General features: G+C 35.2%; 2 protein-coding genes across 5 annotated transcripts in view; one reads left to right on the top strand and one right to left on the bottom strand.

Annotated features, from left to right (window-relative positions):
- Window positions 1-4,185: 4,185 nt before the first annotated feature.
- On the bottom strand, window positions 4,186-22,261 carry LOC149796493 (proton-transporting V-type ATPase complex assembly regulator TMEM9-like). Its single transcript, XM_089960616.1, has 5 exons — window positions 22,090-22,261; window positions 20,646-20,779; window positions 13,258-13,348; window positions 8,271-8,402; window positions 4,186-4,308 (listed from the first exon to the last, which is right to left on the bottom strand). The coding sequence occupies exons 1-5, from the start codon at window positions 22,159-22,161 to the stop codon at window positions 4,186-4,188; spliced, it is 552 nt and encodes a 183-aa protein (XP_089816742.1). The 5' UTR covers window positions 22,162-22,261.
- A 30-nt stretch (window positions 22,262-22,291) lies between these two features.
- The window catches only part of LOC149796492 (AFG1-like ATPase), a 62,218-nt gene continuing 57,771 nt past the window's right edge, over window positions 22,292-26,738 (top strand). For 3 of the 4 annotated variants that reach the window (XR_016421705.1, XM_089961207.1, XM_089961206.1), the window contains exon 1: window positions 22,292-22,486. Coding sequence is in view for 3 of the 4 variants with exons in the window: in XM_089961207.1 (XP_089817333.1) it covers window positions 22,402-22,486 (85 nt within the window). In the remaining variant the exon portion in view is untranslated. The remainder of the gene's footprint in view (window positions 22,487-26,738) is intronic. The other variant, XM_089961208.1, reaches the window with a different exon arrangement.

Genomic DNA, 26,738 nt, shown 5'->3' with positions numbered 1-26,738 from the left:
TAGAATACTAATATGACTTAGGATCATTAGCAGGCAAAGGTGTGTGTCTTGCAGTACCCAAGACTCTGCCTGCATGCTGCTGGAATGTTTATCTTCCACAGGCAGACAGAGACATCTGTATGACTGCTGTGTACCAGGGAGGAGGGGCAGGTGTGGAACTTGTCACAGATTTATCATCCATGATATGGAGCAATGAAGATCAGAAGGCATGAATGTGGCAATTGTCAAAGATTGGTCACTGATGATGGAACAATGAAGAGTAGTGAATGCTTGGGAGAAGGAGTGAATGTGTCATTTTGTCACCGATTTGTCACTGATGATGGAACACAGAAGCTTGGTGCATACTGGGGAGAAGGGGCAGGTGTGGCACTATTGTCACAGATAGGTCACTGCTGATGGAACAATGAGAATCACTGTATACTGGGGATGAGGGTCTGGTGTTGCCATCTGTATTATTGGTGTTTTGGAGAGAAGGGGCTGGTGTTGCCATCTGTATTGTTAATGTGTTGGGGAGGAGAGGGAGGTGTTGCCATCTGTACCATTGGTGTGCATAGGGAAGGAGGGGCTGGTGTTGCCATCTGTATTATTGGTGTGCACAGGGGAGGAGGGGCTGGTCTTACCATCTGTATTATTGGTGTGTACTGGAGAGGAGGGGCTGGGGTTGCCATCTGTACTATTGGTATGCACTGGGGTGGCGGGGGTGGTGTTGCCATCTGTATTATTGGTGTGCTGGGTGGAGGGGCTGGTGTTGCCATCTGTGTAATCTGTGTGTATTGGAGTGGAGGGTTGGGTGTGGTACTCTTGTCTCAGACTGGTCACTGATAATGAAGCACTGAATGTTGGTGTGTACTTAGAAAAAGGAGCAAATGTGGCACTTTTGTCACAGATTTGTCATTTATGATGGATCAATGAAGATCAGTGTGTACTGGGAAAAATGGACAAGTGTGGCAATCTTGTCACAGATTGGTTATTGATGATGCAAAATGTTTTACAAGAACTGGCAAGAAGATATTATTCCCCTAAAATTTGATCTGCAATATTTGACTTTTCTCTCCTCTTTAATATGATGTACTGTCATTACAACATATAGTAAAACATGAATCACCATCAGTGAAGATCAGTGTGTACTGGGAAAAATGGACAAGTGTGGCAATCTTGTCACAGATTGGTTAATGATGATGCAAAATATTTTACAAGAACTGGCAAGAAGATATTATTCCCCTAAAATTTGATCTGCAATATTTGACTTTTCTCTCCTCTTTAAGATGATGTACTGTCATTACAACATACAGTAAAACATGAATCACCATGGTTTTCGAGGGCCATCTGCGTTAAAGACAATATCTTTAATGCATCTATCAAATTTTTCATATGGTGTGATAGCCTCTAATGCAAGACCACCTGTTTTAAGAAACAACATTTTGTTGGCAGAAGAGGTAGTATCAAAACAGATTTTGCTGTTATAGGTTGCAAGCTGTCTCACACCATTTTTGTTACAAAAAGAAATCTATGCTGTTCATTCTTTGCTTGCAATTTTCACATTCTGTTTAAGGCCATTTACTTCAACTCCAAAAGGTGACTGCTTAAGTTAGCTTTGTGGTCTTTAGAGATATTTTGACTCTAATGATATTAATTCACACAGTTTATAGACATCTCTACAAAAATTTCTCCAACCAGTACACAAGAAACTCATTAATATTTTTTCTTCAGTGATTTTCCTGGAAATTGCTTATCAGTGAAGAATGTTACTTGCATTCAAAATAAAGCTGCTTTGGAGCTTGAACAAAATTAAATGTTTATCGAGTTATGCCTCTTGGCTTTCTGTGTATAACAAAGCCTATAGGTGTGATTTAGCTAGTTCCAAGGTCATTTCTACTGAAAATGCCAGTTGTTTAATTAAAATACTAACTATTAAAAATTATAGTTTTTTTCAAATTCTAAAATTTAACTGTTTTCAGAAAATACAACATAATTTATTCTTTTTCTATCTAAATTCCAAAATAGTTCCTTGAGATAACTCATATGACTGACATCTGCATAACCACCAAATGCATGAGCAACTGGTCAAGAATTCCTGGTCAGTAGGATGTTCTCTTTTTAAATAAATTCCAATGCTGTTGATTGTTGATTACATACATCATGAAAACAACTGTTTCAAGGTTTCTCTTTTTTTTACATCTTCAGTCATATTTCATGGCATATCAACATTTTTTGTTCAATACTGCAGGGTCCTTATGAGAAGATGCTTTGTGTCAAAGTTGGTCAAATTCTGTTTAGCACATTTCTGAGATAAAACTGTAAAAATTTTATTTTATTTAGTAACTGCTACCATATTTGATGGCAGATCAACATCAGTTGCATAGATCTGAAATTGTTCTATGTCCATCCTATAAATTAAATCATCACCAACTTAAAATAAACATTTATCTTAGTTTATTTTATATGCCATGACAAAACATAATTTCACTACTCTTTACAGCTAAACATATGAATCCAAAACAGATGACTGACTCTTTGGAAGGCCTGTTTGTATAAATTAAGCTTGGAAACAGCTGTTCAGGCTTCTCAAACAATATCCATATATAACAGTTGCCCAATTCATGAAGATTGAAAGACAGTTGGCTTATAAGACAGGATGTGATGAATAGGGAAGCAAATGAAGCAGTATATGGCCATTTTTGTGACAAATGAAATGAACCTTCACCTGCCTTCACTGATGAGTTTTAAATACTGAATGACCCCTGACCAGTATGACAAGGGATATAACTCTTATCTGTTTTTAAAGATTAACCTTTTCATCTTAAGACAGCTTTAATTCACCCATAAATAGATGAAGATATCAAATTATACCTATCACATGGGCAAAAAGTGACTTCTGTTCCGGCCGTGATAACACAGCTACTTTTTCCCACAAACCAACAAATGAATTTATTGACAAAAATATGGACAAAATCCACCTCACTTTCAAACTCAACATGCTGACACCTTTGAGTCAGACTTACAGTGTGATTGGAGTATGGCAAGTACATGCAAGAAATTAAATGTTTACACATCATCATCATCATCAGTCCTGCAGTCTGGTAGACCATTGGGCACCGCATAAGACCAAACAACCATCTTCCTCCATTCCTCCCAATTTTCCGTCTTTCTCAGTGATTTTACACATCAAGTCATATGTCTTTATCTACACAATGCCTTGCTCATCAAGCAAAAGTTTAATTTATACACGTGAAGTAGTCACAGGTGATATGCTCCAGTGCCTGGTTTAGGCAAGGAGAATACAATGTTTAGGAAACATCTGGCTGCTGACCACAGAAAGCAGGTGACCATTACACACAGGTCATTTATTTAGGAAATTTGCCAGGGGGAAATCAGGGGAAATAAGACTGGATACATGAATGACTATGGTTAAGAAGAAATTAATGAACTCTTCTTACCAATTAGTTATCCAGGCAAATCCTGCAAAAACAGTAAAAATGCCTATGAGTAGGGTGAGCCGACTTCAATTGGGTGTGGTAGTCATTTGCTTAACATTTACTGAACCTACCAGATTTAACATTGTCTCCATGAAGCTAAACCCCTGAGATAAAACTTGAGAAGGCTGACAGTGTAAGCTAGCCAACAGCTTTTTTCTTCACAAGTACATTGCTGGCAACCTGGATGTGTCATTAGGGCCATGGAACCATCTGATCTTAACAATTGGTTGTTTAGGTCCATTGAGAGTGCATGTAACTCGCTCACCATGCATGCCAAAGCTACAGCTATCAGAAACATGTTTCATATGATAGCAGCTTCAGCAATGTTCTGGCCAATGGCTCTAAATTGTCTAAACTGAGCTTTATCAGAACTCAACAGAGAGTCTACTTTGGAAATTGGGTGAAAGATTTTGGTCTGTTCAGGTCAAATTGGCCAGTAAGATCTAAGGGATCTTTATCATGATCAACATTCCCTCTGCCACAATGTCTAAACATGTCAAATATCATGAAGCAGTAACCTTTGATGGTAACTCAAATAGCCAGATAAAAAAATTCAGTTAGTTGTGTAAATGAGGCACTCAAAGGAACAAAGTTGTTGACTCTGTGAAACAGTTCCTGAATACAAACCACTTCCCCATACAATCCTCAAAGTGGAGAGTCTTCTTGCTTGTGATATTCTCTCTACAACTTAAGGCTGAAATTATTTCCTTCAAACGGCTCCCCTGACATGAGTGATGGTGATTTCGTTGGTTCTGGAATGAGAAACCCAATTTCTGGCTCCTTCTGCATGGTTGTCCTCTAAATTGGGTGGCTGCTTGTTGTCTTCTGTCATCTGATTGGGACCAAGAATGATTCTGTGATTGAACAGTGTATATCTCTTTGTCTCCAATCTTCTTTCATTGGGGTTGAGACTGATTGGGCTTGCTCCACTGTGGAGACTGAAGTAACAGCTGGAAGGGCAGTACCTGAACTGTCAGTCTCAACACGTCTTCAATTTTACCCCAAAAGGCATTGTCTTCAGTGTCAGGACATTTGGCAGCTTGAGTAATGTTGCATGAAGTTATGCAATTTGTTGCACCAAATACAAGTTGGCAGTCAAAGCATTTGGCATTTAATAATGTGCTGATCTGTTGATGACTTTAGCAATGTGAAAATTGTTGACTCCCAGGCATAACCCCTACCTGATTTTTCAGCAAGCCAAAAAAACATAATGACAAAAAAAAATTGCTAATTATTTAAGTTTATCCTAACACTCACTATGTCAGACTCTACTTTCATGTCCATGTAAAACATGCCCAGATGCATTTCTGTCATCCCTGTATATGTTATGGTACTGTGGCAATGTGAATGTTGTGAACACATGGCTGGCCAGATGCATAAGACAGATCTGTATGGACAGCTGCTTGTGAGATGAAAGATTTGTACAGGTGTTGAATATGTGGATAGGGGTATGGTTGATTCTTGTAACAGTTATGCTGAAGGTGTGATATAATGGATGGATCTGTCCGAATGATCCCCATAGACCTGTATGTGGGAAGGATTGTTGAAGTTACCAAACTAAGGGCATTGGGCACTTAGTACAGTTGACTTGATGGCTGGATGGGCTAGGTGGCAGCCAAGATGGCATTGTAGGTCATTACCATATGATGGAATGGGACATGAAGATCCAGTACAAACCATATGTGCCTGGATTTTATGACCAAACGCTATGCTTGGACATGCACAATGGTTGTCTAGAAATGGGAAAACTCCCCCATCAGGTCAAAATTTTATAATGAGACTTATATTCAGTAACTGTTTTCACATCCTGCACCAGGCGATGCATCTGTAACTCTAATGACTGACAAGAAGGATGAGGTTGTAAGGACGCCAAAACTAAAGCTCCTTGCTCTTCCAAATCAGCTGAAGTTATAGTAGCAGTTGGTATCCTATGTCTCGTTTTCGGTGGGTGAGGTGACCCAACAACCTGCAAATGGTTACATCTTGGGGCTGATACTCAAATATGTCAGACCACTAAGTGCAAGACTTGACCCATTTCTCCTTGTTCTTAACACATGAGTGTGGACCAAATATACTCTGATGAAAGTGGGCAGTCACTGCATATTCCAGACTATGCATATTTGGTGCATGCAAGGAACATATCATGCATGTCCTTGGTGTCCTTAAACATTTTGCATTTGGCACATTCTGTCGAATGGTTTAAATGAAATTACAAGAATAACAACAATAATTAACATCCCAAACATGTTAATATGCTGCAAATGCAACACAATTACCAAACAAGTGAAGGAAAACATGCAATGTGTGTAAAAACATAAACAACACCATGCATCAGCGATAATGCATTAGAGCACAAGGTAAGAATAATAATGTCCACACCTGCATCAAAATTCACACAAATATTGATAATAAAGAAAATAATGTATACCATGTAGATTCCTTAATACACATCAGAATACCTAAATTACAGATTGATGATTAAAAACCATGAAGACAATCACAGAAATTTTGGAAGGCCTTCAATATTTGTGGCATGTATTGGAGCAAAAGATTAAATTACGCACCAACTGGTGGATGCAAGGGAAGGTAACATACAAGAATTACTGATATAGATGGAAAACATGATTTTAGTCTTCTTGGAGGGCTGGATTCAGGGGGTAGATGAGTTTAATTCTTAACGTAAATGTGATGGGGAATGTACCAGAAGGAAAAATCTGGCCAACTGTAAATGTTCTTACACAATGACAGGCAAGTACAAGTAGACTTTCCATGCAAAATAGAGTACCATCTATACTTGCTTATAAGTCGAGTCCAATGGCAAACTGCATAGTCCCAGATCTGCCACTGAACAATGTAATGACAGATATGGGTTCATGCAATTTGTTAGGAGTAAAAAGAAGAACAAACAGAACAGACCCTAAACTGCTGGCACATTATGCAAAGGCAGATCAGAATCCAAATATCTAGACTAAACGTTTGCAAGCTGAGATATAAGATGAGATATTCCATTCAATTCACATGGAAAGATTCAAATCCCAAATAGTTATACTTAACATGGGCAGGGGTATTCCATTCAATTCACTTGGAAGATCAAAATCCCAAATAATTATACTTCAACATGGGCAGAGGTAGTCCATTCAATTCACAAAGAAAGACTGAAACCCAATAACTTAAACATGGGCAAGGGTATTCCATTCAATTTACATGGCAGATCAAAATCCCAATGAATTATATTTCAACACGGGCAGGGGTATTCCATTCAATTTACAAGGAAAGACTAAAATCCCAATGAATTATACTTCACAAGGGCAGGGGTATTTACAATAAATTTACAAGGAAAGATAGAAATCCCAATTAATTATACTTCAACATGGGCAGGGATATTTACATTCAATTTACAATGTAAACTCATGAGAGACAACACACCTTTCTTGTACTATACAGAATATGTTGCTAATATACAACACATACATGAGTTTATAAGAGTCCAAATGAAATTAGCATAGACCCTGATTTGTTGTGGAATAATGCACAGGCAGATCAGGTTCAACAAAGTTTGTTCTACTGATTACTCCTCACACACTTTATAGACCCAGACCTGCCAGTGCATTATGCAACAGCAGATCTGGATCTATGCAGTTTGCATGGACTTATAAGTGAGTATATATGTATATGTGGTACCTTGAAAGACTAACTGGAGGATATTTTCTTTTCATTAATACCAAATATATTTCATCATGTGGCACAAAAAATGTGATATTTTAACAAGTGGCTAACTTCTTTTGTAAAACAAGATGAAATATATCCAGTATTTACACTCATTTTATTATACACCAAACTTGCTCTTGAATCGAAGCTTACAAGATTTGATTCACTCTAAAGTAAACCACCCCCACCATCCACCCTTTTCATAAATTCATCTTTCCTTCATATTTATTGGCTGGGCATATTAGCTACTTAAGAGAACAGTGGTATTGGGATGACCAAATATGTTGTAGTAAATTAAACTGTTTAATTCAGTAAACTATTTGACCCCATCTGACCACAAAGGAAGTCTGATTCAGTAACACATCACAGCAGGTTTATCACTGATGTCAAGGCAGTAAAGAACACATTTTTCCAAACAAGCATAGCACTGAGTCAGATTTTTGAAACAAAACATAATTTTCATGTCTGAAAGGTAATTCAGGTTCATTAATTTGTTCAAGCTCAAAAAGCACTTGTTTTTCTAGTTGCAGATATGAATTGTGCGGCACACAAACTCAAGTGTTGAATGTTAATTTTTTTTAGTTTAGCACACTAAAGCTTTACTAAATTTAGCATACAAACTACAAGCAAATGATGTGAATTAAAAAAATTATCTGTGATCTGCATGACGGGTAGTTCAGTATGCTTTGAAACAATGCCAATAAGATTACTGGACATTCATTTAACATCATAATGCAGCCACAATCTTTCCAACATTGGTGATATCGAATCAGAAAATATTAGTAGGTGATGCATATGTCAATATGAGATGGCTGAAAAATGTATAATTTATAGGTGTATAATAAAAATCTTATATTGTAGTCTGCAAAATTTCAAATAGAACAGTACGTCATCTACATACTACAATCTGTAAATTTCTCATAAAAAAGTTCAATAAAATCAAAATTCACCTTTAAATAACACTTTCAATGAAATGTCCTGTTTTATTTTGATCTTTTTCTCCAATAAATTACTACTGATTGTTATACATATTAGTACTGTGGCAGTAATATTAAAGCAGCAGCTGCCCAAGCCACTAAATGTTACCAAATTCACCTCCTCATTTGTGTGTTCTTGGTAATGGGTCGGTCGGCGTGTGATGAGAGGATCCAGGCACAACAAAAACAGCATGTACACAAACAGTACAGAAATAATGCAAATAACTATGATAACCACTACCTGAAAATACATAATAAATTTTTAAAAAATTAATAACAATGTATATACATGCAAGATGTGAATGTAAACAGAAGATCTTAAAGAAATTATGAAATAATATTATATTCCATGAATATGCAGCCAAAACTGCATAACATGATGCCAATGCTCATCGGAATTGTCATGAAATAATCAGCATATTAATAAATTAATTTCTACATCTATTCATGGTTGCACTTTTGTATGAAGATAGTATCTTATTGGAAATAATTTGTAAGAGAGCACAATATTCCATATTCTATTTGTTGACAGTAAAAGGAAATGCTGCAAACTTGACAGAAGTCGCTTGGTAAACTGTCAACCTGAAACTTTATCAGAGTACCAATATCACCCCCCAAAAAACACCAGACATGTGGTTTATGGTAACCTAGCTCTAAATGTATGCAAGAGTTTTGCACTGATCTCTTGCTGTGACAAATTTATTAACATCCATTACGCAAAGAGTTATAGGTTAAATTTTGTAATGACAAAATAACTTCATCAGCTGTTGGTATTTTTCTGTCTCTGAAATTAAAATTTGAATGAAGTATACAAAATACTTTTTTAACACAATTTATGAAAACAAAAAACGTTCTTATATCTAATAAACTGCAGCATAACTAACAGTGTTAATGTGCAATCCTCAAACACAGACAACTCTTCTTGAAAATAGGCGACTAGAATCTTGTTGAAGGCAAATTATCTCATTCCATTATGTTTACAAGTGATATATGGACAAATTCAAAAAGACCTTCATATTTTTTAGTCTTAAAACTTCTATAACAATACACCATCTGGTTTTGGGGTTAAAAAAGTTAGTTTTCCCTTTCTAGAATTTTATATTTGTATGGTTGGTGGCAAACTGCATATCTGAAACCATCAGAAGCAACTATATGTAATTTTAGCACACAACGTTGATTTCAAGGCATGTCTATAATGTTATACATCTATATTAAATATGCTTTATTTAAACTTAAAACCTTGTAAGAATATCAGTCAGAAATGGTGGTGGGTTATTCATGGCAAGGCAATATCAAGTTTGCTACACTGGCTTGCTGAAGTTAAATTTTATGAAGCATGACAACTATTTCACTCATCTGGCCTGGCAGTATAACCCGTCATAGTTGTTGTTTGTTTACAATAAGAACTTTTTAAAATATCAGACCATATGTCTACCAGACAAAATAAGATTGTACACCAAACTCATGAGCAAAAATATGGAGCATTCCTGCGGATTACAAATAAAAAGAGTAAAAGGTGAAGGTCACAGGGTGAATTTCTCAAAGTGTTTTGTAAAAATTATTGATGTTTTCATAAGTTAGATAAACATATTGTTATTGACTTTGGTTTATATCTTTTTTATGTATGAGATAAAACATCTAACTGAAAGCAGTAGGCACAAAAAGAGGCTAAAGGTCAAAGTTGCTGAGATCATTTAATAAAGTTGTTGGGATGTGATATTAATATTATCGCTGGCAAAGCAATGAATGTACTTGTATGCATTGAACATTGTGCTTCTTATCGCAAAAGATAATTTTAATTGCTTTCTTTTAATAAGTACAAATCACCTTAGTAGTCTTAAATATCATATAGCTGGATTTGAAAATAAATCATATCAACGTCCAATACTCACAATTGGGATTAATTTATCAGCCTTAGGGAACAAACAATTACAGTAAACATAGAGCTGATCAGCAATGCTTTTCAAGGCCTTCATCAACATGATCACCCCACAGTATAAGTATATAGTAAATGAAACAGTTTTCAGGCTCCTTAATTATACAGTTTAACAAAACTTTTACTCTAGAGATTTGTGTCAAGCAAACAATAAGAATACTTTCCACTGCTTCATTTGGATTAATTTATAGTAATAAATTAAAGATTTAAATTTTAAGACTCAGTGATTTTATTTCTGTTTGTTGATTATTAACCTCTATTGCAGATTTACTTCATGATATTTTTAATCATTTGGACAAAACATTCGTCTACATATTTAAATATGAAAATTGAAATCAGTGATACTTTTCATTAGTCATTATAATCACTGACTATGGGCCATAACTGAGAACTGTGCTATGTAAAGTTACTAATGTGACTTGTGGCATATGTGATGTTACTCTATGATGCTGCTGAATGTTTATGTTTTAAAAAAACCAGCATGCATGACACACATCAGATGTACAAATTAAATTAAACAAGTCATCTTAGATATAAATACAGTATCACTGTAGTGTTCTACCTTGATCACTACTTTAGTACAAAAAATCTGTCCAACCTAATAAAATCTTTAGCAAAATTAGCCCAAGTCTAGCATGATATATGAACTTTAAATGATACTGGGATAAAATACCGTCAAAACAGGAGGAAACACAGGAAAAGATCAACAGAAAGATCCATATAAAATGATGTACCAAATGGCAAAGCAGTGAATTATTTTCTGTGTCCTTAAGGGTTGAAAAAAGCGCCAATGACAAATATGCTTATTTACTTATTCAAAGGCATTGGTCCAGAATTCATAGTATATATACATAATTTATCCTAAATTTTATAGCAAACTTTGACATATGAACAAATACTGCATGATATCATGGTCTACATCCTTACAATGCACTTATATTTTAATAACAAAGATTCCATTCTAATAAATGCTTGATACATAAATATTCCATGATTACAAAGAATGTGTGGGACTTTGAACTGTAGTAATTAGTAAAACTTTTCATAACATGTATGCATGACACACTGACTTTGTAAAAGTCTCAAATCATCACATACCCGAAAAGTATTCATCTTCAATTAGGTCACTATCACTCAACGGATATACTTGTTGATATGTTGTCATGTTCTTATGCCAACCAGTCTCTATTATAAGTTTATGATATGAGCATCTTAACTTACAGCCTGTCTGTATTTATTGTATGACCTAATTCTGAGGTATAACTCGATGTCCAAATGAGATATAGAGTATCTAGAATAGGAATCTTTACTATATTAGGTAAGGTCAAGCCTTACTCTATTATGGTAACAGTCACATAGACCATGTGTGCACATTTACTCAATTTAAATTAAATATAAATTGTTCATTTAAAATTTAGCACTAATTTTCTTTAACCAAAGTCTATTCAATTCTGATGGTTGAATGCTCTGTGTCTTAACCTGTCACCAAAAACCTTCCAGATGAAAATTATCTAACACTTCGGACTTTTACAATAGTGACCATATACTAAACTTGGATAAAAATAAGAGCATGTCAAGTGGAATCATCACAATCGAGGGTAGTTAGAATTTGTTTATCAATATGCATAGCTTTCATTGTGACATCAAAGCGTGTGACATTCAATCAGGATTGTAGGATTGTACTAGATCACACCTTTAGGTTCTTTTCATTCAAAAATGTCTATGTACTTTAACATTGATTTTGCCATATGCACCTATGGGGGTGTCTAAATAATGACCTTCCAAAGGAATATGGATGTACAAGAATCCAAATAAGTGAATACTTGCCACTTAAAGGTTTGCAGAATCAGATTATAAAAAATGACACCCATTACTGAAATAGTCGGTGCTGAATGCCTACATGACCAGTGTGACTTGAACTATAGGCGAGGTCAAGCCTTACTATATTAGGTGAGGTCAAGCCTTACTATATTAGGTGGGGTCAAACCTTATTTTATTAGGTGAGGTCAAGCCTTACTATATTAGGTGAGGTCATACCTTATTATATTAGGCGAGGTCAAGCCTTACTCTATTAGGTGAGGTCAAGCCTTACTCTATTAGGTGAGGTCAAACCTTATTATATTAGGTGAGGTCAAGCCTTACTCTATTAGGTGAGGTCAAGCCTTACTCTATTAGGTGAGGTCAAAACTTATTATATTAGGTGAGGTCAAGCCTTACTCTATTAGGTGAGGTCAAAACTTATTATATAGATGAGGTCAAGCCTAGGTGAGGTCAAACCTTATTGTATATATCAAGCCTTACTCTACTAGGTGAGTTCAGACATTTCTCTATAAGGTGTGGTCAGGTCTTACTCTATTAGGAGAGGTCAAGTTGTACAATAATTGGTGAGGTCAGGCCTCACTACAATTGGTGAGGTCAAGTTGTACAATAATTGGTGAGGTCAGGCCTCACTACAATTGGTGAGGTCAAGTTGTACAATAATTGGTGAGGTCAGGCCTCACTACAATTGGTGAGGTCAAGTTGTACAATAATTGGTGAGGTCAGGCCTCACTACAATTGGTGAGGTCAAATTACATCTCTTGCAGCATACTATCCCTGATAAAGTCCAACAAAAATTAATTTACATCACATCCATGTCCAGCAACCCAAAATGTAGCCATATCCAAATTTAAAGCTCAACGAGTGGCTTGAAGAAAAACTGGGACAAAATTTTCTAGAAATAGGAAGGAACAAAGTTCTATACAGATCCAAATAAAATGACATACCAGATGGCAATGCAGTGAACTTTTAAAGGTCCCAATTGCTGAAAACAGACAGCAATGACAATGTAAATGGGCTCCAGACACCCATTTAAAAATAATGTCAATTTCTGCAGTTTACAGCTAAAAACTTTATTTTCAACTGATTAAATTTTTCTTCTGACAACAATGAGAGCTGGCTGTTACCAAACAAAACAAAATCATTGAAATGTCAAACACTTGCAAATTTTGTGCCTGATACAAAGAGAGTGATGAATGACAGAAAGTACTACTTAACAGACATAGAAAAGGAAATGTGTTACTGTATATTCAGGCAAGGTCTTACAAATATAACTGAAGCATTATCTCTTTCTTCACTCAAAAAAAACATTCATGAAAAAACAAATGAAAGAAACTTGAACCTTAATAGTTGTGGTGTTTCTACTTTCATATTTGCACTGGCACAGGAGGCAAAGCTTTGGGTCTGGCTTATCAAGCATGAAGTCACATTTGCTGAAAATAATGTAAAAGATTATGTGTAATCTTTTCAGCCATTAAAAAAAACAAATTGACATCTCCACTATCTTATGCTGTTTATGTAATGTGAAAAACATACACCACAGTCATACCATGAAAATCATTTTTCCAATTTCATCTTTTATGCTGATATTTATTGTTAATTCAATTGTCACATTAAATATGCATGTGTCTGGGATTTTTAAGATCACTTTAACACTTTTTTAGTCATAATGCTATAATGTCTGCAATGTGACAGCTCATAGTCATGTCTAGCACTGCGGCATCATGCTACAGACATGTAGCATCATGTCCCACCCAGTCATATTATCCTGACACCATGCTGACCAAAATTAACATCTAAAGGCCGAGTGCCTCGCGAGTTAGCAGCTAGTACCATTTTATAAGTCTTTGGTGTGACTTGGCAGGGTTTGAACCAGCGACCTTCCAAATCTGAGATAGAAGCTGTAACCACTTAGGCCAATGGAGTGGTAACAGACTAAAAATCAGCAAAATGGATGAAGAAGGAGAAATAATTGATTTTCATGGTATGACTGTACTGTATTCCTTGTGGAATTTATGCATCACTTTTGCTCTCTTTGAAGGAGGTGCAACCATTGTGAATCAAAATGTATTATGTTCCAGGCATTTTTTAAAAATCAGAATTGTGGGTAAAAATGTGAAAAATCTGAATTTTCAGATTTTTAAACCAAACTTCAGGATGGTCCCAAGTAAACTGGAATAAGTGGCAAGTCTAAAAAAACCAATTCAACTCCCATAGTAAATCTATGCAAACACCATGATACTAAAACCTCAATAACTTTAAATTTCTGAGTGCTCATGATCAAACATAGTATATTTCTCAGTACAGACAGACATATCCTTGATGCAAGCTTCTATGGATTAAACTATAAGCCATGGCATTTTTTTTATCTATATACACATACATATGTTAAAAACGTGTTTTCAAATCTGCACCTAAAGAATCAGCTGCTTACTTTCTGTAAATAATTTTCTTAAGTCAAGTCTGTAAAACGAATGGAAGTCTATCAATAAAATATTTTTACTTTTTCAGTTTCAGATCTCAAATGAGATCTTTTGCTTACAGTTTACTTTGCATTATCAACTAATCATTGCTTTCCAAACCCATACATACTCTATTTGATCTTCACCATTTCTAGACTGGTTCCTATTTTTTTGCATATAATTAGTATCATGAGTCCTATTCAGCTCAGCTACTACAATGGCTGTTGAATATTGTACATACCATGTTTGACAACCTTGCCAATTTTAAAGAAGAAGCAGAGCTCAACTCAACAACGATGTGTTGGTAATAGTGAAAAACTTAGAGTAAACAGATTATAAAAGACCTCAGAAAGCTGTTCCAAAACAAGTATTCACAGAAATTATCTATGTGGAAATGTCAATAAGGAGCTTTATTAGGTATCTTGTCTATGGTCTTGACTTAGAAGTATAAGTTGCTCAACTCTTTAAGTCTTTATAAAGTTCATGTATATTATGTCCAGTTGTATTATATCAATGTTTATCCACAAAAAGCCATAATTACTGCGAAAAAAGAGTCCAATATATATATATATATATATATATATATAATTTTGCATTAATTTCCTTTTAAGGAGAGCATGTTTAAATTTTTTATTAATTTTGTTAAATTACATAATTACATACCCCAAAAATGTAAACTGACTTTCATAATTTTTCTTTTCTTGTTTGTTAAATATAAGTTTTCTTTAATAAGTTCTTGTATATAAATTTCCAGGCTTGAGGTATGGGACTTCCTTAATTCCAATCTTGTAGGTCCAAAACATAAAAATTAATAGAACCCAGGATTATTAATGGACTTTATTCTTCTACCATCCTAAATTTCCTGCAACTTTTCTGCTCGAGTAAAAATTGGCAAAAAGTTGGGGAAGCAGTGCATAGATCTCAACAACTGGAATACCCAATACAACCAGTGGATATTTTTAATTTCTTGAGATGACCTCTTTGGTACAAAGAAAAATTTATTGTCTAACAGAGAAAATGAGAATTAATCTAAGAACTGTCTGCTTAGTACTGGTTTTAGTTTGGTTTCTTACAACACAAAAATGCAAGGAGGTTATTTAGTGCCAAGATAACTGGAGTAAAGTGCTTTGTCCAATGACACACCAACCTAAGCCTACACTAAGATTCAAACCCACACCTTTTTGACTGTGAGTCTGGCATGCAAACCACTCAGCCATCAAGAGACAAAGTCAAACTTCATTGTGCTTTGACAAAACTCTGATACAATTTTTAATGTTAGAATGCCATCTGAGACTGGATAATAATACAGAAACAGACAATACATTGTCCAAGAGCCCAGGACTACCAAATATGAATGCCAGTCAAACATTTTTCCAAACTAAAATTCCAGTTGGACAACTATAAAGTTTTTTTAAATGATCATGTCAAAAAGTATAAAAATTTTTTACATTGTTTCCAATGAACCATGTTTATATCAGTAAATTGACCCTCAGAGTATCTTCAGCAGCATGCCCAAATTATCTCTATAATAATTCCACTGTTGAGTGATTTCTATTGGAATCCAAATCTGTAGGCTATTCATTACCCTGTTAAGTAAACACAGTCCATACTACTAGACCCTGGTATCTTTCATCTCTGACTTGCTACTGAATGCTTATGATCAAGGAGTATATTTTCCCATTGCTCAGAAAATGAAATAGGCACTCACTGTAGAACATGTGACAACTGTTTCTGTTGGATAACCTTAGCTTAAGAAATATGGCATATAAAATGTATCCAACCAATAACTTTTGTTGTTGCATATTATATTAGCTTGTAGGGTAGTGACTAAAATAAGATTCAACACAGAAGTTTTTTCACTGACCTGACAATTTAGACACATGAATATATCGGATTAAATATAACATAAACCAGAAAAAATATGGCAGGGAACCAGGTTTTCGAAGCTGGTTGCCCAGGGAAAACCATGGATTGTCCAACAAATTTCTACCTGTGATAATAGTGTCCTGTGAACCTTTAAATTGTCTTCTTTCTTTTTAAATTTATAAAAACTGAATCGCAAGATAAGAAAAATCAAAACTGATTATAAATTTTTGTTTCTCGAATACTCTTCATTGTCTCATTAACTTTATTTGCTAGAGTAATAACTATCTTGCCAGACATCTGCTCACCAATTCCCATTAACTTTATTTGGTAAAATAATACTGGTCTTGGGAGAAACCTACTCACTGGATCCCATTAACTTTATTAGGCAAAATAATACCTGTCTTGGTAAACACCTGCTCACTGAGTCAATTAACTTTATTAGGTAAAGCATGTCTTGGAGGGTACCTGCTCACTGAGTCTTAAGAATTCTATTAGGTGGAGTAATATCTATCTTGGCAGACACCTGCTCAATGCATCTCATTTACTTTATCAGCTACAGTATGGACCTGTCTCGGCAGACACTTGTTCAATAAGTGTGTGTGTGTGTGTGCGTGATTTAGACTTTTTTATGTAGCTTTAACAATTTTCCAGTCATATTGCTATGATGTCTGCAGTGTGGCAGTTTAAAGTGATGTCAGGGGCCCCGAATGGCTGAGTGGCCTAAAGCGCTCTCCGTTACGGATCACTGCCATCTTACTGCTGTCTGCATGGGTTCGAGTCTCGGATTCGGCTAATGTGGGTATGTGAGAAAGCTTGCCAGTAGCTTCTCATGGGTAGGTGGTTCTTTCCGGGGTTTTCCCAGGTTCTTTCTCCACCACTAATACTGGCTGCCATGTATAGCCTATTGTGTGCTGAAAAATGGCGTTAAATCCTACATCAACAATTATAGTGATGTCTACCACAGAGGCATCATGCCGCACACATGTAGCATGATGTCCCACCCAGTCACATTATTTTGACACCAGGCTGACCAGTCCTAACACTAACCTCTTAATGCTGAGCGCCTAGTGAGGCAGCTGTCAGTACCATTTTTAAAAGTCTTTGGTATGACTCGGCCGGGCTTCGAACCCACGACCTTCTGCATCCAGGGTGGACGCTCTAACCACTAGGCCACCTGAGCGGTCTGTTCATTATGTCTTATTGATTCTGTTAGGTACAGTAAGACCTGTCTTGGCAGATACCTGCTCACTGAGTCTCATTTAATTTACAAAGGGCAGTGCTGCACCTATGACTTCAAAGGAAAACAAGTGTCTCATAATTGATAAGTAATGCTCAAAAATAATACCCAGTAATACATTTAAATCTAGATTCATAGTTTTGCCACCTTGATTTTGTCGTCCTCACTGCACTAGTATCTTTACATCTGACACTTACATTACTGCATGTTTGAATGCCTTTTTCATCTGAAATGAAATGCACTGTGGAACTGCAGCTCTTGCTCTGATTTATCTACCAGCATTTTTCATAATTACTTTTCTTATTTAATAAGTAATTAATTAATGACAAACTGCATTTGCATACAATTCTCTTTAGTCATTACTTGAAGCAAGTTGAATATTCATTGTTGCAGGTGTGCCTTCAACCCCGAAAATATGTCAAATAGTGGTCATTAGAGACTTTACATTGCAAGTTGGCATATACCACAAACTTTGAATATCTGATTGTCAAATATGCATTTTAGAATGGATATTAACTGCCATCTTACAGTTTTTACTGCTTAAGCAACTTTGGCTATTGCTAGCTCCAACATGATTCTGCACTAACGGAAAGTTTCAGGCAAGTTATTGAATTTTATCCTGATGAGAAGCACACCTATGGGTGCACAGCAGTCTGAATTTGGGGGACAGAGGAAAAAAATTATGGAAAACCAATAATTCTGTGCTCAAGCTGCAACCCTAAGACCTGTCTTATAAGACACCTGCTCAAAGAAAGCGAATATAATGAAACCCCATTTAAATTTCTCTTACATATCCAACTTGTACATGAAGAACACCTGCTCAAAAAAGAAATATCTGGTGGTCTCTTGAGTATTTACATTATACAAGTTTCACTGGATATACATAGCACACCAAAGGTCCACTGATCCAATGATGATTCACTGTTTTCACACATGGGAGAGTCAATGATTTTGGACAAGGTCAAATACAAATCACACATGTACATAACATATAATCATTAAGAAAAGCCAACAAATAATGGAAATTAAATATACACAATAGGTCATGTTCAGTTTGTTTTGTAATTTTTATATTGTGTGATCTAGTCACTGTATATTTATATACAGCACTTTTATTTAACTTTTATATGTATTGCATTCTTCTGTTAAATAAATGCTCCGTTTCTTTCATGCATTGATCCTTTATTTCACAAATTATGCTGTCAAAATCTGTCATTTCAATCTTGTTGTCAATGTCAAGGCCAGTTTAGTATTTTATCATGCTGACATCAAAATGTGCAAATTTGTATTTGACGAATAGGAATAAATATTCATAGTTTAACTTATTGGTTACATTTTAATAACAATATTAGTAAGTATATGGGATTTAGAGGCTTCCACATCCTAATCTAGCCACGAGCAGTTTGTGAGTTGGCTCTGAAATGTGCCGATTTTCAAGACGACTACAACAATTGGCATGTTAAAGATTGTTTTGATGTATGTCACCAATTTCAGGGTGACTAGGTGATAACTGTTAAGGAAATGGATGAAAAGAAGTGTTCTCACATCAATCAGCTGTGAGTATAAATAAATCATTATTTAAGGTCAAGCTGTCATTATTGTTGATGTAGTTGAAGAGACCAGTCTGCTAGCATACCTATACATAAAAAATAAAACTTAACATATCTCTTTTTTAATTATGGTAATTATAAGATTTTAAGGCACAAGCCAAGATAAAAAGAAAACTAAAAAATTCTTAATTTGTAAAATAAAAATAATGCAATTTCCAGAAAACAACTTATGTTTTATTTTACCTTTTTTGTTGTTAACTTTTCCTGTAATATTAAGGTGTCATATTTTGGGACAGACTCAAATCTCAAATGGGCAAGTTTAATTTTCCAGTCAGTTTGCCCTGAGCAATCTGACATAAAATTTATAAAGCTCTTTGAATAATGGCATATCACCAGTCTCTTGGTACATGATTTTATAGGCATAAGCTGTACTAAGTTAGCACTGGATTATCACTGGATACACATGCAGAAAATCTGTCCATCCCTTTTCTTGATAATTCCATGTTATGCTGACATATGTACGTTTGTTTTGACAGAATCCTGTGTGTCATCAGATTTGTGTAGATGCAGAGTTAACTGTTATAACGGGAATATCACTAACATTATGTAAAGCAAAACACAGTTGACTGTTATATATGGAATACCATTAACATTCTGAATAGCAAAACACACTGTTACATAGAGAATATCACTAACATTATGTAAAGCAAAACACAGTTGACTGTTATATATGGAATACCATTAACATTCTGAATAGCAAAACACACTGTTACATAGAGAATATCACTAACATTCTGAACAGCAAAACAAAGAGTTGACTGCTACATGGGGAATATCATCTTCACTAACCAAGGTTCCGATAACACCATTTAACCTTTGCAGATCAGATATAATGGAGCTTTGTCCTAGTAACATCTATTGGATTTCATTAGTTGCCTCCCTTAATATGTAATGCCAACTAACCATTAGCGTGATGCATTGTACATAGGACAAAAACCGTGCGGGCAAATTACCTAAATTGGATATTTTATTTAACATCGAAAGTATGACTATGTACCAGAGGGAAGCCATTACACGTGTATTTGAGTGAAAGGTATTTGGGCAAACAAGGACCAGCACTGGAAAATTGGTTATTTATCAGTCCATTCAAGTTGTGTGCTCCCCTTGTCTCCGTCACATAGGAACACTGTTCAAATCTGAACAACTAAAATTTGATTGGATGTGGTGGTTTACAAATTCACAGACTTAAAGCAATATCTGCTCATTACACCAAGGTGTAGATAGGGTTATTGCAACCTTGGCTAGTGAAGATGGGGGAATATTACTAACATTCTGAAAAGCAAACATACTCAGTGTACACCTACTGATTATGAGTTACTGGAAAAAATAGTAGAAAGATATGGTGATTCAAGCCCTTTTTTGTGTTTACCTATACCAGTTGGAAAATGAGACAAACACTCAACAAAAAAGTGACTTCATACTAAAACTACTTGTGATATTCATGTTTATTATCTATTTGTAAATGCTGGCTTTTTAATTATCATAAAATGCTTTGATCCCCACTAAATTCACAAAAGAAAAAGGTTAATTAGAGACAAATTCAATATCAATGTACCATAGCTCTGGATCAATGTTGTCCTTGATGAAGACATTGCGTTTTGGCAAGGTGCTATTCGCATCTGCCTTGTAGGCAGGACAAATACATTTACATCTGGCATCTTCAAAGCTTGTCTGATCAATACTGTCAACCTGCAAATAAATACTAATGAATACAAAAGAAATGTAACAGTAAAATAAGGGTCAGAGAACTATACTACAGTTACTGGGGACTGAAAATGTGAAATAATAACACATCTACTAAAACATTTCAGTGAGTCACATTTTGTTTAACAAATGATAAAGAGGGAAAAGGTAATTCTAGAAAATGATAAGTCATACATATTTTATATACTCATTATAGAAAATATATGAAGCATATTATGAACAGATCTTGACATAAAATGTTTGATTTCAAAAAAGTGATCTTACACAGTAAACAATATCCTACAAGTTTTAAATGTTGTATTTTCAAGTTGTTTCTAAAAGGTAAAAACTAGCTGTGAGAATTGCTGATGGTTTTCATGGTAAATAAGGAAAATATAGGAAATACATAATGAACTTAACTCAAAAAATAAAACAGCACATAGCAACTTTTGCATAGTGATGTATTTAATATGGAAAATATATGTGAAATATATTATGAACAGATCTTAACATGAAACTTATTGCAAGAACGTGATCTCAAACAGTCTACATCATATATGAAAATTTAATGTTGTATTTCAGTTTTTTTTTACAACAGGTTGTTCTTTCTGCAGCGCGCTGTTTTCTTTGTCTAGGGTTTTCCCCTACAATGTATTTAGTTTTTGGGCATTTGAAACTGCAGCGAGTCAAACAGACAAATTGTTGGTCTGAATCATCTTTTGGTTTATCTGAATTCCATGGTCCTTTGTGAAGTGGGGATCTGATTTTAATAAAATTTTAACATGGGGAAATTTTGGGCATATGGAAATTGGCAGTCCAGGCTTGTGATTTTTCTATATATAAAATTCTTTGAGCACTGATAAATATATATATATATATATATATATATATATATATATATATATATATATATATATGTGTGTGTGTGTGTGTGTGTGTGTGTGTTAAAGTACATGGGCCCTGTTTAAAGAGATAAACTCTAAAATTTATGGAATCATTGAGATTATCAAAGATGGTGAGCTAGATTTGTTGCTTGAAAACAGACTAGCCCGTATGGTTGAAGAGATTAGAAAAGCCAACATGTGGACAGTGTTTGGGGACACCCAGCGAAAATCAGGTTAGAAGTTATAAACGATCAATGAAATATTTAAGTTTCTTCTATATTTTTCCATGAAATATCCTCGATACATTTTGTTTTGAAAATATGTTGGGGATACAAACAAATGGGAGGTGTGGGAATACTACAAGAATTAGTCTAAATATTGATCTCATGATCCACCCACTCCTTGGATTCAAAATTATGAATATTAACTAACCAGTGATATATTGATCGCATAAATCGAAAAGACTATGTATAAAACCATAAATCTGCTGGAAAATGTATCCATAATGAAAGCTCGAAATAAACAATTTAAAATTAACAATTCAGCTCCAATCTATTAATATGCGATGAATTCGGGATCTCTCTAAGACATATTTGATTGTGTGTACAGTACTAGACAATAGGTACAATATATAGAATGAAAAAGTTAGATATTGGTACCGCTCATTCCATAGGTTTCCGGGAGGACAACTCTGTCATTTGATTACATTGAAATGGTTAAATGGAGGAGGAGGGGTGACAAATTATGCAGTCAGTCTTCGTTATTAGATGCTCCATATGGACTTTAAGAGTTCTTCAGCGTCCATTATGCACACCAGTGAAAGATGGAGGTAAACACTTGTAAAGTTTCACATATACATGCTGACGATTTTGAGGCCCTAATGTCAATGTCAAACATTGCATGACCAAATTAACTCGGTGCGAATTCAGCAAAAGCTGTTCTGAAGATTACATTGTTAACTTAATAATGAAATAATAAAGAGCTGATTTTCGTTGTTAAATTGATCGGCCATTTTGAGCGACGAGGCCAGTTCGTGAGCTGGAAGATGAAATGGAATCAATTATTCAATGAGCATGTACTGAAATAGCTGAGTATAGTATACTCCAACGCTGTGTTTTTGCGGGCTGTATATTATCGCGGCAAACGTGATTTTCCGATTAATTTTGGACACGCGCCGTCTAATGGTTGTTTACAGATGTAAAGTTGTAGCTAGTAAGGACCCAAATATCTTTTAGCTCAATTTCCTCTATATTGTCAACATTTTTTAAAACGTTTACAAAGAAAAGAAATCAGCATCACATTTTTGTACAGAGCATGCAGTTACGATGATCATCATATGCAAAACTCCAGTCTTTGAACTTGCGATACCTCCGCTGGCTTTGATTACGAAATATATTCAGTGTGTCATCTGATGTTTACTGATTTTAGTTCATATACTGATAGTGTCACAAACATGCCCTTACTAGGTTACGCAGAGAATTTCATGACATGGTAGACAGTATAGAACAAAATTGACAAAACGTTGCCTATGATCACCTTTACTGTCCTGTTAGGGCACAAATGGGCATACATTCTGATTATACATAGGCACCTATACTATCCTGCTAGGGCACAAAACATCGGCATACATTCTGATTATACATAAGCACCGATACTGTCCTGTTATATGACAGAAATGTGGGCATGTATTCTGATTATACATAGGCACCTATAGTGTCCTGTTAGGACACAAAATGTGGGCGTACATTCTGATTATACATAAGCACCTATACTATCCTGTTATTTCACAAAATGTGGGCATGCATTGTGATTATACATAGGCACCTATAGTGTCATGTTAGGGCACAATATGTGGGCATACATTCTGATTAAACATAGGCACCTATATTGTCCTGTTAGGGCACAAAACGTGGGCATACATTCTGATCATACATATGCACCTATACTGTCCTGTTAGGGCACGAATAATTGCATACATTCTGATTATACATTGGCATCTATACTGTCCATTATACATAGGCACCTATAGTGTCCTGTTAGGGCACAAGACATGGGCATACATTCTAATTATACATAGGCACCTATAGTATCCTGTTAGGGCACAAAATGATGGTATACATTCCAATTATACATAGACATCTGTAGTGTCTTGTTAGGGCACAAGACATGGGCATACATTCTGATTATGCATAGGCACCTATAGTATCCTGTTAGGGCACAAAATGATGGTATACATTCCAATTATACATAGACATCTGTAGTGTCTTGTTAGGGCACAAGACGTGGGCATACATTCTGATTATACATAGGCACCTATACTATCCAATATACATAGGCACCTATACTGTCCTGTTAGGGCACAACACATTGGCATTTTTTCTGGTTATACATTGGCACCTATACTGTCCTGTTAGGGCACAAAATGTGGGCATACATTCTGTTTATACATACAAAATGTGGACATACATTTATAGGCACCTTTATTGATCTGTTAGGGCACAAAACGTGGGCATACATTCTGATTATACATAGGCACCTATATTGTCCTGTTAGGGCACAAAACATGGGCATACATTCTGCTTACTTATAGGCACCTTTAATGACCTGAAAGTGGCAAAATGTGGGCATACATTCTGATTGTAATTGGGTATGAATACTGACCTGAAAGGGTACAAAATGAGGGCATGCATTGAGATTATACCTAGCCACCTTGTCACAATCCCTCTACAGTATTAGGATTGATCCGGTAGAAAGGTGGACATGTAAATTTTGAACATCTTATGAGCTCCCAGTCAACAATGCCGACAACCTAAATATATCATAAACTCAAAGTAAAACATATAACAGTTTGATCAATATTAATAATAAATTATCTATAATTCTAACATTTTCCTGATGGAAATATTTTAATTATATTCCACTTCTATTACATTAATTTGGCCTGTTACAAACGCCTTCTTATTGCATCTTGTGAAAATTAATGTCCTAATGTGAGAGAGTTTCTTTTTAAGTGAGAAGTCCCATGCACTCGTCTGTATCAATTCTTCTGGTCTTCTCCTTCCCTTCTGCTTCTTTCAGTACTGCTTCTTCTTATCCTGCACTCTTCCTGTACCACTCCTTGTACTCTGCTACTCCTTGTACTATACTCTTCCTTCCTTCTTCCCTCCTTAAGAGTTTAGTGCCATCCCTACGTGCAACTGGGGAGCTTCCTGGGACATACACCTGGTCCTCCCTATACTCATCTCTTCACCTTACACTCTCATGGGCTGCTCATAAGACTAAAGGGCAATCACTCTACCAGGTCTTCTTCACACACTAATGTACCTCATTCCATACATGCCTTGCTCTACATACAAATAATAATGCTTAAAAAAATTTCATAAAACATGCATACACTGTCTAAATGTTACATTCTTACAGCAATTTACCGTTTTTATGATAATCATTCACATTTCCCATGTCCTATAAATAATAGAATGATACGTAGAATATGTAAATACATATGTATACTAATTCACTACTTTAAATAATTCTTATTCTACTTAGTGATAAATGCAAATACCATCCCAGTTCAAATTCTATTAGATATACAATATGATATATTTCTATGATTATATGTTATGTTCCTTGTCCAGATAAATTAGTTATGTATTGTAATACACAATCTAACAAATTCCTATTTACACAAATATTCAGTAGGTTTTTAAATTTCTCTGCTTCCAATTGGCTAGTATGCCTGTTTTGATGTTTACAGTTTTCCACACAAACCCTTTGTCACACATATCTGTGAACACAGAAGTCAGGCCTTAGCGATGCGACGAGTTTAATTTCTTTAAAGTGACAAGCTGATTCATCTAATTATGGAATAAACACACAGCCAGCCATCCACTGTGGGTCTCAGAAAGCCTTCAGCCAGTGTAATGGATCTTATGTAACCTTTAGACAACAAGAAAGTTAAATTCATGTTTATGATGATGGAATAATTTCCTCACACACCTATACTGTGCTGTTAGGGTACATATCCTGATTATACATAGGTCCTGTACTATCCTGTTAGGGCACAAAAAGTGGGCATACATTCTGATTATACATCGTCACCTTTACTGTAATGTTATTGCACAAAACATGGGCATACATTCTGATTATACATAGGCACCTATATTGTCCTGTTAGGGCGCAAAACGTGGTCATACATTCCAGGGCGGTAGTCCGCTAGCCCAAGGCAAGCAGATTTCCTGTTGGACTAGTAACTTTCATAATATAGAATCAAAGCAGTTGCCATTGTAAACACAGTCATAAAATATTAGCATGAGAAGATGAAGTCAATTTCTGCCTCGGAAAGATGCATTTCTATAACAAGAATCCATCCGATTTTGTGCATTTCACTTAACAGCGCAAATTATGGTCCCGTCATTAATAACGGAAGTTTGGTAATTGAACCTAATCAATCTGACAATGAATTAAATGAAAAAGGATGTGGTATCACACTTTATTCACTCGACCACAGTAACAAACTACAAAGCGGTATACCACACAAAAGAACACGGCAAAAACTATTCAAAGAAATTAGTTTGCATGTTTTTTTGTTTACGGTTCTTTTGTTTTGCTCGCTACCCAAACACTCCAACAGTCACAAACAGGAAACTACATATTTTACGTTTCCATCAAAATAATAAAAAGAATTAGATCAGTTTATTACGATTATGTTATTGACACATCCTTTCCATACAAATACTTTTTCCATGATGATAAGAATAGATTTTATATTTTTCCCTTATAAGAATGAACAAACAATTGAATACATGTGAAGATATCCAAGCAGAATGCCATATATTTTGTTGAGAATTAAAATCTCTGAGCATGGGCATCTAAGAGTTGAAAATTTTCTGCCTTATTAATTTCAACAATACATTGAAGTTCAATTAATTAGGAACAATTACCAAACTTACGACTTATGATACCATAATTGGAGCTGTTAAATACAACACGCAGAGTGTCAGATGGCTTCGTTTGATGGGAACACACCTTTTCCAAGCTGAAATAAACACTATCTTCTGATGCTAATATTTTATAACAGTGTT

This window comes from Sinohyriopsis cumingii, chromosome 6 (assembly GCF_028554795.1).
Source record: "Sinohyriopsis cumingii isolate HCF-2022 chromosome 6, ASM2855479v2, whole genome shotgun sequence".
Taxonomy (NCBI): Eukaryota; Metazoa; Mollusca; class Bivalvia; order Unionida; family Unionidae; genus Sinohyriopsis; species Sinohyriopsis cumingii.
Note: the sequence above shows the minus strand (reverse complement) of the source record. Positions and strands in the feature narration are given on the sequence as shown.